Raw genomic sequence first — 16,873 nt, forward strand, 5'->3', positions numbered from 1 at the left:
ATTTTTTAAAATAAAAATATTAAAAAAAATAGTTTTGGTGTTGTTTTTAGAAATTAATAATAATAATAATAATAATAATAAAATAATTATAAAAAAATAATTTTAGTAAAAATAATTATAAAAATATTTTTTATAAATAAAAATAATAATAAAATAATAATTATAATTATAATTAAAAAATTATTTTTGTGTTATTTTTTAAAAATTATTTTTTATAATTATAAGAAATAATTTTGATAAAAATAATCATATATAAAAAATTATAAAAGAAAGAATTATTTTTATTTTAAATTTAATATTTTTATTATGTGTTAATATTTTATTTATAAGTCAAATTTTTACCATTTTTAATCATCAAAACTAATACCACAATAAAACTTCTCTAATTACTATAATTTAGAGTTGAAATATTTTATTTTTCTTGGATTATTAGTAGAGTTATCATGGTTAGAAGGGTTAAAGCCTACATCCACTTTCTTTAAATGTAACATATGTCAATTTCAAATTGGTTTATTGAGCTTGGCCACCTTAGCCACCAAAAGAATATAGCCACCAGAAACCTACCTATTTTTAAATATCAATTTAAATTTAAGGATGAAAAACATGAAATAAATAAATTAGGTAGAGTTTACAATTTAATCAATGATTGAAGAAGTATCTAAATGGAAGACATAATCAAACTAAGTTTACAAATATTTTTTTCTTCTAAATTTATTTTGTATATAAACTATTTTTTCTAATAATAAAATATTTATTATTCACTAATATATAACTGTAATAAAAATTTATACTAACGTCCAATTAAATTTTGACGTTTTTGAGATACTTAATGAAAATAGGTCAAACTAAATGCATTATATTCACTAACATGTGAATACATTACTATATATTTGTACAAATCATCACATAACACCTTGTCAATTAGATAATCTAGAGATAATTTGACTTACATGGCATAATAATGTTTTGATTAGCGCACTCTTACGTTAACATGATGCAAGTGTTCAAATCACAAATCAAATTTATTTCCATCTTATCTTTAAATATATAAAAGCATTTTAAAATACAGCGGAGAGGCCAAAAAAGATTTTGCGTGTGTAACGCCACACGTTCTGACCATCGTCACCGGCCACCGCCAAAACTATAAGACATAACGTTCACGTCTTCACCCTATAAATTCGAGTCCTTACCACGCCACTTCTCTCCCAACAGATTAAAGAAACAACTCTATTTCTTCTGACGTCAGCGAAATTAAATCAAATTGAAAACAAAAGAAAAGAGATCGACCGTTGAATATGGAGTCGTTGCAGAAGAAGGTTGTGTTTGACGGAGAAGCGGCGTCGATGGTGATGAAGGAGCTGAGAGGGAGCTTCCGTTCTGGAAAGACTAGAAGCTACGAGTGGAGAGTGTCGCAGGTGAAGGCACTGCTGAAGATGGTGACTGACAACGAGAAACAGATCATCGATGCTCTTCTCTCCGACCTCGCCAAGCCACCGCTCGAAACCGTCGTCTACGAGGTCAATCTTTTCACTTTCCTCTCTCTCCCCCTTTATCTCAATTTTCTTTCAACAGTGTATCTTTATAAAATAATTTCATACCTACATTTAATTAGTAACAGTACATACTGTACATTAATAAAAATAATTAATTTTTATATTTATTATGTAAATAGTCATTTAAATTAAAATCTAACTAACTAAAACTAATTAGTTAAAAAATAGATCTATTTCAAAAAAAATTATTATTATAATTTTTTAAATTTTAAAATAAAAAATAAAAAATTAATTTAATTAATTTATATTATAATTAATTTTTTAGATTTTTTTTACACAAATAATACTTTACACTTAAGCATACTAAAATTATAATTCTATTTTTAATTTTTTCTTACTTATTTCTGAAAGTTCTATTTTTTGCATTCTAGTTCCCCTCCTCCCCCTTAATTAAAATTTGGGAAGTGTTGTTCTTGCTTTCTGAATTGAGATAGGAGAAAAAATAAATGAAAGAAAAAATCTAGGGAGTTAGTAATTTTTGTGTTTTTTGACCAATATTTAATTATAAAAAAAAGTAAATAATTTTTTATCATTAGATATAATCTTACACCGTTAAAAACATTATTAATGATTAATTGATAATTACAAAATATGAAAGTTGTTACCCCTAACATTCCTCTAAATTAAATAATCATTGGTCTCTAGTTGGTAGAAGATGAAATCTCAGTTCTTGAATGATATTTGTCTGCGTGTGTATTATTTAGTTAAAATATTCCATTGTCGATGCATGAATGTTAGATTTGCAATAAATGACTCTTCCACTTAATATATCTTGTATATTCTACTCTAAAATAAATAAATAAATAAATAAAATCATTTTTACCGGCCTAATTCATGTTAGTTATAACTATTTTAAATATATTACTATAAATTTCAAGCACGATGTATGTATTATTAGAAACTGAAATTACAAGGAAAAAATCTTGGCAAATATATAAAATTAAGAATTGACAAAATTATAAATATACGTATCTTATTTTTTTTAAAATATGCTTTCTTAAAGTTAAAGTATAATCATGATTACTCTTTAGAATAATAATTATTATGATATCTAAAAGTGTTTGTCTAATTTATTAAAAAAGATTAAAAATTAATATTTAATTTTAAAAATATAAAAATAAATAATTATTAAATATTCAAAAATTATTATAAAAAATAAATAAGACAAAAAGATAAACACCAAATTATAAATACTATAAAATTCACCTTTTAAAATATACTATATTAATAAATGTTCCGCATTATTAAAGCATTATTTCAATAGCTTTTCTTTTGAGGGTTGATGATTTGATCAAGTATATGACTGTGTTAAGTCAAAAATTTTTAATTCATATACGTTCATATTAATTCTAGACTAAATCTTTAAGTGTCTGGAGTTCAATCTGAAGATGACAGCAATGCAGTTGAAACATCAGAAATCAAATCGGTGTATGATGTGAATCTCATTAATTCTATCTTACCTTCCTTAATTCAAAAATATTCTAATTCTTTCTAACTTAGAAATCCAAAAAGAGATTTTTTTTAGCTAAATCCAATATACATTTGAAAGCTAAAACGTCCAAAATTCAAAGTCTGTTCTCTGGTTCAAGTCCAACAGTGACTAACTAGTCCATCAGTTTAATAAGAAATTGGTTTAATTTGTCAACCCAATCAAGTTGCAAACAAATAAATTTGAGCGAATTAATAATTCTAAAGCCCAGCCTGTAATAATTTTTTGGATTTTTGTTAAATTGTATGTTGCTTAATGCTTATTTCAGTATTTGTAAGCGTGTGGCCTGATCGAGTTTTAGCACTTCGGTCAACCCTTTTTTTATTTTAAAATATTATTTTTATTTTAATATAAAGGTAAAACTAGGATGTCAAAACTGACTGAGACGCGGGGATCTCTGCGGGGACTGTCCCGAATGGGGATCCGATTGTAGGAAATTTTTCTCGCGGAGATGGAGATAGGACAAAATTCCCCTGAAGCAGACGCGGGGACCCGAGCGGGGATCCCCGCCCTGTCCACGCTATTCCCCGAAATTTATGAATTTCCTAAATTATCCTTAATAGTTTATTTCTCGTATATGTTTTTTAGTCATTTCTCACACACATATATATATATACAAACTCAAAACTCCTAATCTTTATTTGCATAACCCTTCTTCAATTCAGAGATTCCAAACGCTGTCCATACTTCATCAAACCTCTCTATAGCCACCCTTCTCACCGCATCGTCACACCTTACTGTGTCATCACTCTTACCGCGTTCGTAATTTCTATTTGCGGCGTTCCTTTTTGTAATTCTGCCGTCGTGTTCATTCTCCTCTTTCTGTTGCCGCGTCTCCCACCTCGTCCACTGCTTTGTCCTTTGGCTCGTCGTTGCGTCCCCCCTCTTGTGTCATTTCGAAAGAAGTCATCATCGTGTCATTTAGACTTTTGTATAAATTCGTGCAGTTTTTGTATAAGATAGATACTTGCAGCTCTATTCATATGGAAATTAATAATTAGTTATAACTATTATGTAAATGGGGAATGGGGTTCCGCGGAGAATGGATCCCCGTGGAGAATGGAGATGGGGATCAATATTCCCCCACGGCGGGAAATGGAGACGGGGATGAGGAGCAAATCTGAGGGCGGGGATGGGAGCAGGGAGGCATCTCCCGCCCCCCCCCCCCATTGACATCCCTAGGTAAAACCATGACAAACTAGAGGATGGATTTTTCTATAATATTCACACGAATATGTCGTGTGAGTTTTTACACAAATAACACGTGTGATTTTGCAGTAATTGGAAAAGGACAATAATCTATTGTAATCAAGATGCTAAAATCTTTGTTAAATGTTAGCTTCAACTTGTGACAGTTGCTACTAAAGCAAACATATTTTGAAACTCTTGATAGAAACAAATGTGGAGGAAAATCCTAATTTCCCTGTTTATTTTTTCAGATTGGAATGTTTAAAAACTCATGTGAAGTCATATTGAAGGAATTGAAACAATGGATGAAGCCAGAGAAGGTATTTTGCCTCATTAGCACATCAGAATTGACATGGATACTGATTATTAATATGCCTTATTGGTTACACAGTTTATTTAATTTATGACATGAATTTCCTTTCTCCTTTTTAATTCAGGTCAAAACTTCAATATCAACATTTCCTTCTTCAGCTGAAATAGTACCTGAACCACTTGGGGTTGTGTTGGTCATTTCTGCATGGAACTATCCAATTTGTAAGTTATTATTCAGTTGAACTTGTTTGATATGTTTGATCCTAACAACCTATATGACGATTACATATTACTTATATATTTTATCTTCTTTTTTCCAGTGCTGTCTCTTGATCCAGTGGTTGGAGCCATTGCAGCTGGTAATGCTGTGGTTCTAAAACCATCAGAGATTGCTCCAGCAACTTCATTACTGATGGCTAAACTGTTAGCAGAGTACATGGATAACTCATGTGTTAGAGTTGTTGAAGGAGCAGTTGATGAAACAAGTGCACTCTTGGATCAAAAGTGGGACAAGATTTTCTACACAGGTTCTTCACTTCTCCCCTGTCATTATTCCAATTTCCTTGGATGAAGTAAGAATGTTGCAGTATCCGAGTTTCTGCATGGATAAAAAGTCATAATTAATTCTTGAATTTGTAGGTAATGGAAGAGTGGGACGCATAGTCATGACTGCTGCTGCAAAACACCTTACACCTGTTGTTCTGGAGCTTGGAGGAAAATGTCCAGCAGTTGTTGATTCAGATGTCAATTTACAGGTATTGACCATTGGCCATGATTTTGATCTTTCTTCAGTAACATTCTATCATTTAGGTCTTCTTGAATCTCATTCTTGACTCAAATTAATTTTTATCTAACTAGGTAGCAGCTAGACGCTTAATTTCTGGCAAGTGGGGACTCAACAATGGACAAGCTTGTGTTTCTCCTGATTATGTTATTACAACAAAAGACTTTGCTCCCAAGTTGGTATGATTTATTCTTTCGAAATAAAGTATTATTCGAATGCTTTTATTATCTTGAAATAATAAAAGAGAAACCAAAATATTCATTATTTAAAACTTAGATGGAGGTTTAGAATCATGATTTAGGATGATATTCTCATAGCTTATTGTGTTTTTGTGCTTCTTATTTCTAGGTGGAATCTCTGAAGACTGAGTTGGAGAACTTCTTTGGAAAGAATCCGTTGGAATCAAAAGATATATCCAGAATTGTGAATCACAACCACTTTGCTCGCGTAGCGAAGCTCTTGGACGATGAGAAGGTTTCCGACAAGATTATTCATGGAGGTGAAAAGGATGAAAGCAAATTGTAAGTACCCATTTTGCATTTTTACTAACTTCATAGCATCTGTGAAATTGTACTATATATTGACACCATCATTCTCTTGTATCACTTTAATTTCAGGCGGATTTCTCCCACTTTACTATTGGATGTTCCACATGATTCTCTGATCATGGGTGAGGAGATATTTGGTCCATTGCTTCCCATCATCACGGTAGGAATAATTTAATCAAGGCACCTAAATAACTGTTTTATATGACATTGTTTTTGCAATTTGTTATCAATCTGCAATAGTGATTGATATGTGCTGCTTTGGAAGATCAATAATGATGATACATGATTTTTGGGTAACAGGTGAATAAATTGGAAGAAAGTTTTGATCTGATCAATTCAAGAACAAAGCCTCTGGCTGCATATATATTTACAAACAACAAGAAGCTGAAGGAGCAGTTTGTGAAGAATGTTTCTGCAGGGGGCATGCTTGTCAATGACATTGCCTTACATGTAATGTTCATTTGTCTTTTTTCTTTATAATCTTTTCAATCAATGCATGAGCTTGCATGTGTGTGTGTGCTAAGAACTAAATAACCATTCAGAGTTGGAGGGTTACCCTTATTTCCATTTTAAATGAAGAAGAATCATGATATAATATAACCTTCTAATAATGTTTCTAAAGATCATTCTCATAAAATGTTTATGTTTCACTCCCCCAAAATATTTAAGCATCTCAGCTAAGAAGATTGAGGATGCATCCATATATGAAGAATATTTATAATCATTTCTATGTATTCCTAAAATATGCAAATATTAATATTAATATGAAGTGAGAATATTGTTCATCTCTGTTTTGTTCTCTTTTCCTGGTGCAGCTTATTGTTCCCACGTTGCCATTTGGGGGAGTAGGAGACAGTGGAACAGGTTCATACCATGGAAGGTTCTCCTTTGAAGCATTTACTCACAAGAAAGCAGTTCTTTATCGTGGTTTTGGTGGAGACGCATCACTAAGGTATCCACCATACACAGAAACAAAACAGAGGGTGATGAAGGCACTCGTTAGTGGTGGTATTCTTAGCATCATTGGTGCTCTTTTGGGATGGTCCTCCAAGGCTTAATTTGTTCCATAAATTGTGTCTCATATTAACGTTTTTTTTTTTTTTACTTTATTTCTAATTCGCCTCCTTGTGTACTAAGAATGTGTGATATTCTTTTCTTTGTTTTGTTTAATGAGAAAATCAATAAGCAAGGCTTGTGCTTGAGATAGCAAATATTTCTTTTGTGTTTTTCAGAACTCTTGAGATAGCATGAACTTGACCATAATCAAATTGAAATTGTAAACAATGCAAGCAGATAAATTAAATTGGTTTCTTTTCTACAACTTTAATTAACAATTAATCTGCAACGTTACAAATGTACATCTTTCTCATTCTCAAATCTTAACCTACCTGATGAATGAAAACTTAATCTATTCAATAATACGGATAAACAAACAAATAAATAAATAAAATGAATGAATGAAAATGAATAAAAAAATAATAATAATAAAAAAACTCCAACTGCTATTGAGAATGAAGACTACTCTTGTAATATGCTAACAACCTCAGCCCGTTGTTGATCAGTGAGATATGTTGGAAACTCAACAAGAAACTTAATTCTCAAGTCTCCTCTCTTGTCTGGATCATTGAAAATTGGCATGCCCTGGCCAGAGATTACTTTCTCAAAACCAGGGAATATGATATCTTCTTCAAAACTCACGTTCATCTCTTCTCCCCCCAATAATGGGATCGGTATTATGCCTCCACTGAGTGCTTTTACCAAGGGAATTTCAAGCACCAATTCCAAATCATCACCTTCTCTTCGGAATAATTGGTGCTTTTTCTCCCATATAGAAAATATTACGTCTTCTCGGTATAAACCAGCTCTAACATTTCCGGAACTTTCAAATGTAATTTTTGTACCAGTTCTCCATCCTGGCTCCACATTTAACGTTACGATCTCTTCTTCTTGAGACATTTCCCTATACACACCATCAAAATCAAGAGGATTTATCATTTATGAGGGATAGGATTTATTCGATAAATTATCAAAGTGGTAAAACTCGTTACATGCTTTATAGTTCCAACTCTAGTTATTATTTTAACTGCATTTTAGAAGTTCTTGAAGTGTTAAGTAGTTAAAACCATTGAATGTTACAATTGTTACATATGATATATAGATTCTGCAAAGAAAAAAATGAACAAGTGAAATTCACATTATAATTTTTTTTTTTGGTTGTTTAAATATAATTTTTTATTTTAATAGAACTAACATTTTGTTGCTTTCATTAAACTAAGGAAAAATTTTCTTAATAAATTATATAGTCTTTTATCATGGAGTTACTTCCTAACAAATTTAAGGTAATTACTCAAGTACAGTTATTTTCATGTAAAATTAATTGATTGTTGCGAATGTCAGATAGGGCAAGTATTTTTATTAAAATCTTGCAGTCACTTAACCAGCAAAAGAAAAATGAGTAATTCCACGTCATTAAATATAATCTCATACCATACTAATGATAATTAATTGATAACTACAAATCATAAAATCTGCTGCTAACACTTCTCTGCTAAAAATTAGAAAGAGGAGGAAAGATTGGAAACAAGAAATACAAATACTAACCCATTAGGAGTGATGACATCTCTTTTGATCTTGAACTTCTTAATGCATCCATGGCACAACTCCTCAAGGGTGCACTCAACCGTCATCTCGATGGGTTGCGGTTTTAGCATCGCAGACGATGAACTGGAATACATGATTGTAGAAGAGAAGCTCTTCCGAGCACTCGAGCTTCTCGAGAGTTGCGGCGGCGGTAGGTTGAAACTGTTGCAACCGCTGCCATTTTTGCTCCATAACAGTGATGCGGGTATGGATTCACAGCTTCTGCTAGCCCTATGTCTTTGTGAATGCAAGCTTGATAATCTTCTTGAACTCGTTGATGGACCATTATTGTTGTTTCTAGAACCATCGTCGTTATTCGATCTGAAATTGTCATTGTTTCCGTTGAAGGAGGCACCCGCTTGGCTAGCTTCATCAAAATGTTTCTGTTGCAAGGATCAAAATAGATTTTTCATTGACGGGTCTATTTTTAAATCAAGAAATTCACGTGCAATTGTCTTGTATAAAATTAATTATCGAGAATCGTTAAATAATTTAATATTTGACTAAATTATAATCTAATAATTTTTTACTATTAGTTTTAGACAAAGATAACTGCACATGAATTTTTATATTAAATCAGCTGCAAAATGGAGCTAATTAATCATGGAAAACCTAGATTATTATGAAGACATTTTGGTAACATATTGCTAAACTAAATCTTTATGTATTAATATTAATATATCATCGTATATTTGATAACCCTATTTGTGTGATTACCTGATGATGAAGATGGTTGTGAGATTCTTGGTTGTATTTTCTCGTTGAGGATGAAAATCGTTGCTTCTTACGACGTAACCATCTTTTGAAGATTGATTTGTAGGCTTTGCATAATTTACGAAGGGAATCTAAGCCAACGACGCAGGAAGCTTGCACCATGAGAAGAAGGAGAAAAAGAAAGAAAGAAAGAGAGGGAGGTAGAAGAGAATACGTGTAAGAGTAACAACGTCCACAAAGAGAGGTGAACGAATGCATGGAAACCCAAATATTGGTGGTGCCTGTTTATATATATATATAGGCTTTTATTAGCTACTTCCATCTGTTATTAGCAAAGCGAAGACTTTATTTAATTTTTCTTGTTTTATTAAATACTTTTCCCGGTGTTTAAAACATACAGCTCAGATTTTTTTGTGGGGTCAACATACAGATCACATTTGATTTGGGATTTGACTACTAACCGTAGTTGTAGAATTAAATTACCGCGTTCATTTCATCTAACTAACTTCAACGTAACCCATCCATGATGAGCATACAATCTTCAACCATTTTTCAATTTTTTATCTGATGAATTTCTTTTCCAACCTTTTGAAATTTTATTACGTATAATATTAAAAATAAAAATATTATTTATACACTAAAATTAATTATTATATATTTATATATATATGTTTATCTCATTATTAATGTATATTTTAAACTTTTAACATATATTTTGTAGGATAAAAGTAAAACACATGAATAAAAGAAATGACATCCAATATTACATAAATGTTTTGAAATCGAAAATGTTACTTGTATGTTTGATTCGGGTGAGTTTTGTGAAAAAATAGATTAAAACTTGGTTTGGTAAAATTTTTTGAAGAGGTGTTTGTGCTTTTTAAAAGCTCAAACTCCTTATTTTGTGTTTGGTAAATAAAAAAATCATATGCTTGTACTTGCAGTTTTTAAAAGATCGAGATACTTTTGAAAGCACCTAAGATAGAGCTTTTAAAGTTGGCTCGTACTTTTCAAAATTTAAAAGTCTAATATAACCTCATTTGTTAACTAATTTTTAAATTTAATATTTGCATTTATGTCTATTATAATATTTTTAAATTTTAAAAACTATTTTACCAAACACAATTGATGTTGCTTATGTTTATTAAAAGTTATTTTTTATTTGATTTACCAAAAATAAATGCTACAACTTTTAAAAAGTTATCTTTTAAAAGTTAACTTTTGTAAGCTACTTTTGAAAAGTAAAAGCTTTACCAAACTAAACCTAAGTGTAAAAAAATGATTAAGATGAGAGATTCAGGATAAGTATACTTGTGAGAAAAATACTTCTATTAATGACAAATAAGCAATACAAGAACTAATGATGAGAAATAGAGGTGGAGAACAAGTGTTGAGACCTCCACTAATGTCACAAGAGGATGAATGAGCTTTGTTTAAAGTGGACAAGGGCTGGTTAATGGTTGTCGAGTATTCTGGTGGAATACCCGAATGTCAGTTTTTACTCGTGAAGATGATGAATGAAATGAAGAACAATGAGAGAAATTTTGGGAGAGAAAAAGATGGGTTTTTTAGCTTCTCAACTTCAGAAATAAAAAAGGTTTGTCTTTTAAAGAGGTGGGTTGAGGTCCTTTTATAGTGTAAAACCATTTTGAAAAGGAAGTCTATTGTCCAATGGTTAGCTTATCTAGAAGTGCTGTAAAGTGTAGGTCTCATCGTCTTTTGGGTAAAATGAAAACAATTCCAAATGCATCTTCTGATCCGGTAAATGTAAGCGATGAGAGCTCTCAAGAAAGGGTCAATGGGAACTCTCCTAATTCATTTGTTGTTGGCAACGTCCCTGATGAGGGTACTACCCAAGATGTTGTTCGAGATGGCCCACGAGTAATAGCAAATTTTAAGAGCAATGTTGACATTGAGCCGGGTGTTACCTGCCAAGGGAATCCTACTAGAAGTGATGTTACTTCCATCCGAACGATATTTTCTGGTCTAGGTACAACTGCTTTACTCCACTTCTTCTTTTTTTTATTTATATTTTTTTTTGAGATTCGCATACATGATTTTGTTGATGCTGTTTGTGTGTATGTTTGTATCTTTTGCTATTTATCAGCTTCTCATATTGTTTCTGAGTCCACTTTCTAAGCTTCAAGCACTTCTAATATCACGAAGGAACCCTCAACTAGTGCTTCTTCTGGTGTGTCCCATTGTATTTCTTTTCATTTGTTAGGTGTGCCAGCATTTTGTAGGTTTTTTTATGGAAAAAATGTTTTCTTATTTGTTTGTTTTGCTTTTCAGTTTTTGTCTGTGATGAGTTTGAGTATTTTGATGGTGATGCGAAGAATTTTTTATCTGAGATTGCATCCTGGGCTCCTTCCTTTATGCTTCCAAGTGACCTAAACTGTCTTTTCAAGAAGCTTGGGTATCAAGCTTTCCTAAACGCATGGAATTTCTTTACTTCACACTTCCTTGCAGACTTGTGGGGTGCTCATCGGGATATAGTAGAAAATCATCTAAATAACTTTAAGTTATTTAAATTTAGTGGTCGTTGGCTTGAGAACCTTTCTACTAAATTGGAGCCTCTACTTGGGGTATCTGATCTTGCTAGAAAAGAATTATTGTCTAAAGAGTATCATGTTCTCTCTTCTGATATTTCTACTCTTCAAGAAAAGGTTGACAAGTTTATATCTGATTTGAACACCATGGAATCTAGGTTAGCCGGTGTCAACCTGGAGCGAGAGCAATTAGCCAAGCATAAGGAGGCTGCTTCTTCTGTGATTTTTTACAGTGATATTTTGAAGCTGTGATAGTTTTTCAGCACTTTATTTTGTAAAATATGTAACACTTTGACAAAGTATTTTTTTGTCCTGCTGCTTCTATGATTTTCATTGTACACCTCTTTTTGGGTGTTATGCTTCCCCCTTTTTTGATACTATGCATACTCCTCCAGGGATTTTATTTTTCTGTACCTGCTTGTGTGATCATTTTATTTGGATACACTTTTTTTGTGTGCAGGGGGAGGGCATGCTTCTAAGAAGAGCAGGATTATCTACAGCTATTTTTTTGTCTTTTTTTTAGGCCAAAAAAAATGAAGGTACCTAGTATTTTCTTCCCCTATTTATGCTCTCTCTCTCTTATTTTTTAAGGAGCTTAGAGGATAGGACACTTCACTTTTTAGAAATATTTTATACTGTAAATTTCTTAAGATGCATCATTCACAACTTTTGAGTGTATGATTGCTAATACAATTTTTTCATGCATTGCAAGATGCTTGCAGAATAATATAACATAAACATTGGCTCTTGATAAAGAAGCCTTTTGGAATTGAAATTTTAACTACTAAAGCTAAAATTAGGCATAGTACTTCTTGACATACTTGAAATTGATGGGGCTAGTGGTTGTTCCATGATCTGGGTCCAGTAGGATACAATGTCTGTTGGGGTGTACTTCAGAAACAATGTAAGGACCCTCCCATTTGGGAGCCTATTTTGGCAAAGACATCTTCCTCATTACTGCGTCTACTAATTTTAGTACTAGATCACCCTCTAGGAACACCCTGGGCCGAACATGCTTGTCATAAGCTAATGCTAGTCTCCGGTGGTATTCTTCCATCTTGCTTCCCACAACTTCTCTTTTTTCTTCCAATTCTTTCAACTCAGCTTCACGATCCCTTGCTTCGTCTAACAACATCCTGGCGGTGAGTACTCCAATCTCTGCTAGCAGTACAGCTTCAACCCTGTAAACCAACGAGAAGGGTGTTACTCTAGTTGTTCCATGTCTAGTTGTTCTGTAAGCCCAAAGAGCAAGTAGTAGGTATTCACTCCAATCTTTATGGACATCGGTCACCATCTTTGTGAGTATTTTTAAAAGGCTCTTGTTAGTAGCCTCTGCCTGACCATTGCCTTGCGAGTAGTAGGGGGAAGACTTGTGATGTTTGATTTGGTACTGTTCAAGAACACCCCACACTCTGGTTAACAAAGTGGGTTCCATTGTCGGACACTAGAATGCTTGGCAGCTCGAACCTACATATTATATTTTCTTTGATAAATCTCACTACTGCTTCAACATTTGCTTCCCTGACGGCCACAGCCTTCACCCACTTAGTGAAACTTTCTGTTGCAACTAGAATCCATTTCTTTCCCATTGATGGGGGGTTGATCGGACCCCCCATGTATGGAATGGGTATGGTGTTTTGAGACTTTTCTTCTGCACGCTTGGCGCATGTATCAAGTTTACATGCTTTTGACATTGCGGACACCTCTTGGCCCAGTTGATTGCATTTTCCTTCATTTTTAGCCAATAATAGCCGATCCAGATTAGTTCATACCACAACGCCCTTCCTCCTTGGTGTCTTCCATGTACTCCTTGATGGACTTCTTCCAAGACTTTATCTTTTTCTTCATCTCGAACGCATTTTAGCATCTCTCTGATAAAACTCTTTTTGAACAACTCACTTTTCTGCAAGAAGTAGCGTTATGATCTCTTCTTCAATCTCCCAGCTTCTATTTTTTTGAAGGAAAAACTCCAACATCGAAGTACTCTATAATAGGTTGTTGCCAATTGTGAACATTACATATCTGCGTACTTTCTTTTGTTTCTTGACAAGCCTTGCAGGAAGCTTGTAATTCATCACAATGAGACTTCATTTTCGACCAATAAATACCCCACCTCTGGAGCCTTCGGTACAAATCAGGGCCCTCTTCTCCGCAAGTGGCTCCATGCAGTTGTTATGCTTTTTCTTTTCCTTCTTCTTCTCCTACACATTTCACGAGGAGTCCATTATTGCTTTTTTTTGAACATTTTCTCATTGAGGAGACAAAATCCTCTTGTTTCTTTGGTGATGTGAGCGTTCTGATCTGTTCATGTATAGGCGTTTGCCAATCATTGGTTTTTCCTTCTACGGACATCCTTTCTTCTTTGGCAGAACTTTCAACTACCCGGTGTTCTAAAGTATGTTGTCCATTTTGAATAGTGACACTACTCTCCAATGTTGCTAAAGCATTCACATGCTTGTTTTCTGTTCGGGGTACATGTTCAAATGAGATCTTATCAAAAACCTTTATCATGCGCCACACTTGCTCTCTGCATAAGGCCATACTTCTTTTCTTCATGCCGTACCCTCCTTGGATTTGTTGTATTATTAGGTTGGAGTCTCCTTTGACATGGAGTTTTTTTATACCAACTTCTTGAGTCATCTTTAGACCAAGCATTACTGTTTCATACTCTGCCTCATTGTTGGTGCAAGAGAAATCCAATCGAAACATGAAGAACAGATTTCTTCCATGGGAGTCTGTAAGGACGACTCCTGCCCCAAGGACGACTCCTGCCCCTCCTTGAGGATTCGAGGGTGTTCCATCAAACATGAGGGTCCATGTTTTCTCTTCATTGCAAGCATGCACAGTCTCTATTGTTCTTGGAATCTGATCCGACAACTCTTTAATCGTTGCTTTTTCAGGACATATTGACAAGAGGTCAGCTAAAGCTTGGTTCTTAATGGTAGTAGGTGTTACCAATTTCACATCGTATTCGCTTAATAGGAGTGCCCAACGACTCATTCTTCCGGTCAACATTGGCTTTTCGATTAAAAATCGGAGGCCTTCATTTTTTGACACAACTTCTACTTGGTGTGCTTGGAAGTAGTGTCGGTATCTTTGTGAGATGTACATCAGGGCGAGGCAATATTTCTCTGGTAAGGAGTATCTTTGTTCTGGCCCTTTCATGGCTCTACTGACATAGGCGATGAATTTCTCTTTGCCTTTACCTTCTTGTGCAATCAAGCCGCTAACTGCTTCTTCTCCTACTGCTAAGTATACCTTCAATGGTGCACCAGGTTGAGGGGAAGTCATGGTGTGAGTGGATGTGAAAACGTCCTTGATCTTGTTCATTACATCTTGGTGGTGTTGTTCCCACTTAAAGGTGTTCTTCCCTTTCAACAAAGGTCTTAGGGGTCCTAAGAGCTCCCCTAATGCTGGTATGAACCTTCGAATGTAACCCAGCTTGCCTATGAACTTCTGAAGTCCCTTGATGTCTTTCGGGGGTTCCATGTTTTGGACAGCTTTAATCTTATCATCGCCAGCTGAAATGCCTCCTTTGTGGACTTTGAATCCCAGGAACTTTCTAGATGACACCCCGAAGGCACATTTCATGGTGTTCATCTTGAGTTTATACTTTCTGCATCTAGTGAATACAACTCTGAGGTGTTCCGTGTGTTGCTTCTCGGATGTTGACTTGACAACCAAATCGTCTACATAGTCTTCCACAAAGTCATGCATTATGTCGTGGAATATAGCAGTCATGGTTCTTTGGTAGGTTGCTCCAACATTCTTTAGGCCAAAAGGCATGACAGTATAGTAAAAATTACCTACGGGTGTTCGAAATGCTGTCTTTTCTTCATCTCCTGAAGCCATTCTAATTTGGTTGTACCCGCTAAATCCATCCATAAAGGAGAACCTTTCAAATCCAGTTGTAGCATCTACCATTCTATCAACATTTGGTAGAGGAAAATCATCCTTAGAAAAAACTTTGTTTAGATCTCTAAAATCCACCTAACACCGGATCTGTCTATTTTTCTTTTTTACTGGTACTATGTTGGCTAACCAAGAGGGGTGTTGTATTGGTTTGACGAATTTGGTTGCAAGTAACTTTTCGATTTCTTTCTTTACTTGAGCTTCTATTTCATTGGAGAATTTTCTAGGAGCTTGCTTGACAGGAGTTGCTCCTTTCCTCACAGCTAAATTGTGGGTTACTAGGTTTGGGTCTAACCCCGGCATTTCATCATAGTTTCAAGCGAACACATCTCTGAACTCTGTTAATAGCGCTATCAAATCCCTTTTCTCCTTCTCCCCTAGAGCTTTGCACACGAACAAAGGCCTCGGGTGTTATTCAGTCCCTAAATTAATCTCTTCCAATTCTTCCTCCTTCTAGTTTGCTTCATTTTGGAGTTGGAGAGGGGCATTTCCTATGTTGCTTTGCATATGTTCTTTCTCTTGTACACTTAGGATGTCAAGGCCAGGGGAGTTCTGATAATTTTTCTCCACTGGACTCCCAAGTTCCTATAGGATACACCGCCTATATCCTCCACCTGGGAGAATTTCCTTACGAAGCCCTAGGTTTTCGATTGCTGTTGCTTGTTTTTTGGTGCTTTCTTTTGGTGCTTCCTCCATCAGGGTGTTCTTTCGTACTGCCTTTTGTCTGGGTGTTTCGATGGCGTATTCCCACACAGGCCTTATCTTATTGACCCCTGGTAATGCAAGCTCTTCATAAAAACTCGCATCCACTAAATGTGCTTCTCCTGCATCAAAGGGTGTTACAGTGGCTAAGATGCTAATATCCTTCCCTCTCCAGCTAGACTTTATGCACTGATGCCAACTTGAAGGAATGCACCGATGTAAATGAATCCATGGACGTCCCAGTAAGATGTGGTAGCTAGAGCTTCAATTCCATCCACCACATAAAACTTATTATTGGTCTTTATGGGGCCAACTTCTGAGACAGCATTAACATATCCTCTAGATTTCACACCCACCCCATTAAAAGCATTGAGCCCTACTTGAGTAGGCCTTATCTGATCAGCATAACCTCCCAATTCTAGAAATATATGAGTGGGTATGATATTTACCCCTGAGCCAGCATCCACCAAGGCCCTTCTGAC

General features: G+C 34.4%; 3 protein-coding genes across 3 annotated transcripts; 1 reads left to right on the top strand and 2 right to left on the bottom strand.

The window, feature by feature from the left end:
• Positions 1 to 641: 641 nt before the first annotated feature.
• On the top strand, positions 642 to 7,085 carry LOC112706053 (aldehyde dehydrogenase family 3 member H1). Its single transcript, XM_025757144.3, has 10 exons — positions 642 to 1,517; positions 4,482 to 4,550; positions 4,668 to 4,764; positions 4,863 to 5,069; positions 5,182 to 5,297; positions 5,401 to 5,505; positions 5,675 to 5,847; positions 5,944 to 6,034; positions 6,175 to 6,324; positions 6,690 to 7,085. The coding sequence occupies exons 1-10, from the start codon at positions 1,296 to 1,298 to the stop codon at positions 6,930 to 6,932; spliced, it is 1,473 nt and encodes a 490-aa protein (XP_025612929.1). The 5' UTR covers positions 642 to 1,295; the 3' UTR covers positions 6,933 to 7,085.
• Positions 7,086 to 7,168: 83 nt separating this feature from the next.
• LOC112706054 (uncharacterized) lies at positions 7,169 to 9,514 on the bottom strand. Its single transcript, XM_025757145.2, has 3 exons — positions 9,232 to 9,514; positions 8,476 to 8,897; positions 7,169 to 7,834 (listed from the first exon to the last, which is right to left on the bottom strand). The coding sequence occupies exons 1-3, from the start codon at positions 9,484 to 9,486 to the stop codon at positions 7,393 to 7,395; spliced, it is 1,119 nt and encodes a 372-aa protein (XP_025612930.1). The 5' UTR covers positions 9,487 to 9,514; the 3' UTR covers positions 7,169 to 7,392.
• Positions 9,515 to 12,705: 3,191 nt separating this feature from the next.
• On the bottom strand, positions 12,706 to 13,471 carry LOC140174658 (uncharacterized). The gene is made up of 2 exons (XM_072200145.1): positions 13,277 to 13,471; positions 12,706 to 13,167 (listed from the first exon to the last, which is right to left on the bottom strand). Exons 1-2 carry the CDS (start codon positions 13,469 to 13,471, stop codon positions 12,706 to 12,708), a joined length of 657 nt encoding a protein of 218 aa, XP_072056246.1.
• Between the last annotated feature and the right edge of the window lie 3,402 nt (positions 13,472 to 16,873).

The sequence above is a fragment of the Arachis hypogaea genome, chromosome 8 (assembly GCF_003086295.3).
Source record: "Arachis hypogaea cultivar Tifrunner chromosome 8, arahy.Tifrunner.gnm2.J5K5, whole genome shotgun sequence".
Classification (NCBI taxonomy): domain Eukaryota; kingdom Viridiplantae; phylum Streptophyta; class Magnoliopsida; order Fabales; family Fabaceae; genus Arachis; species Arachis hypogaea.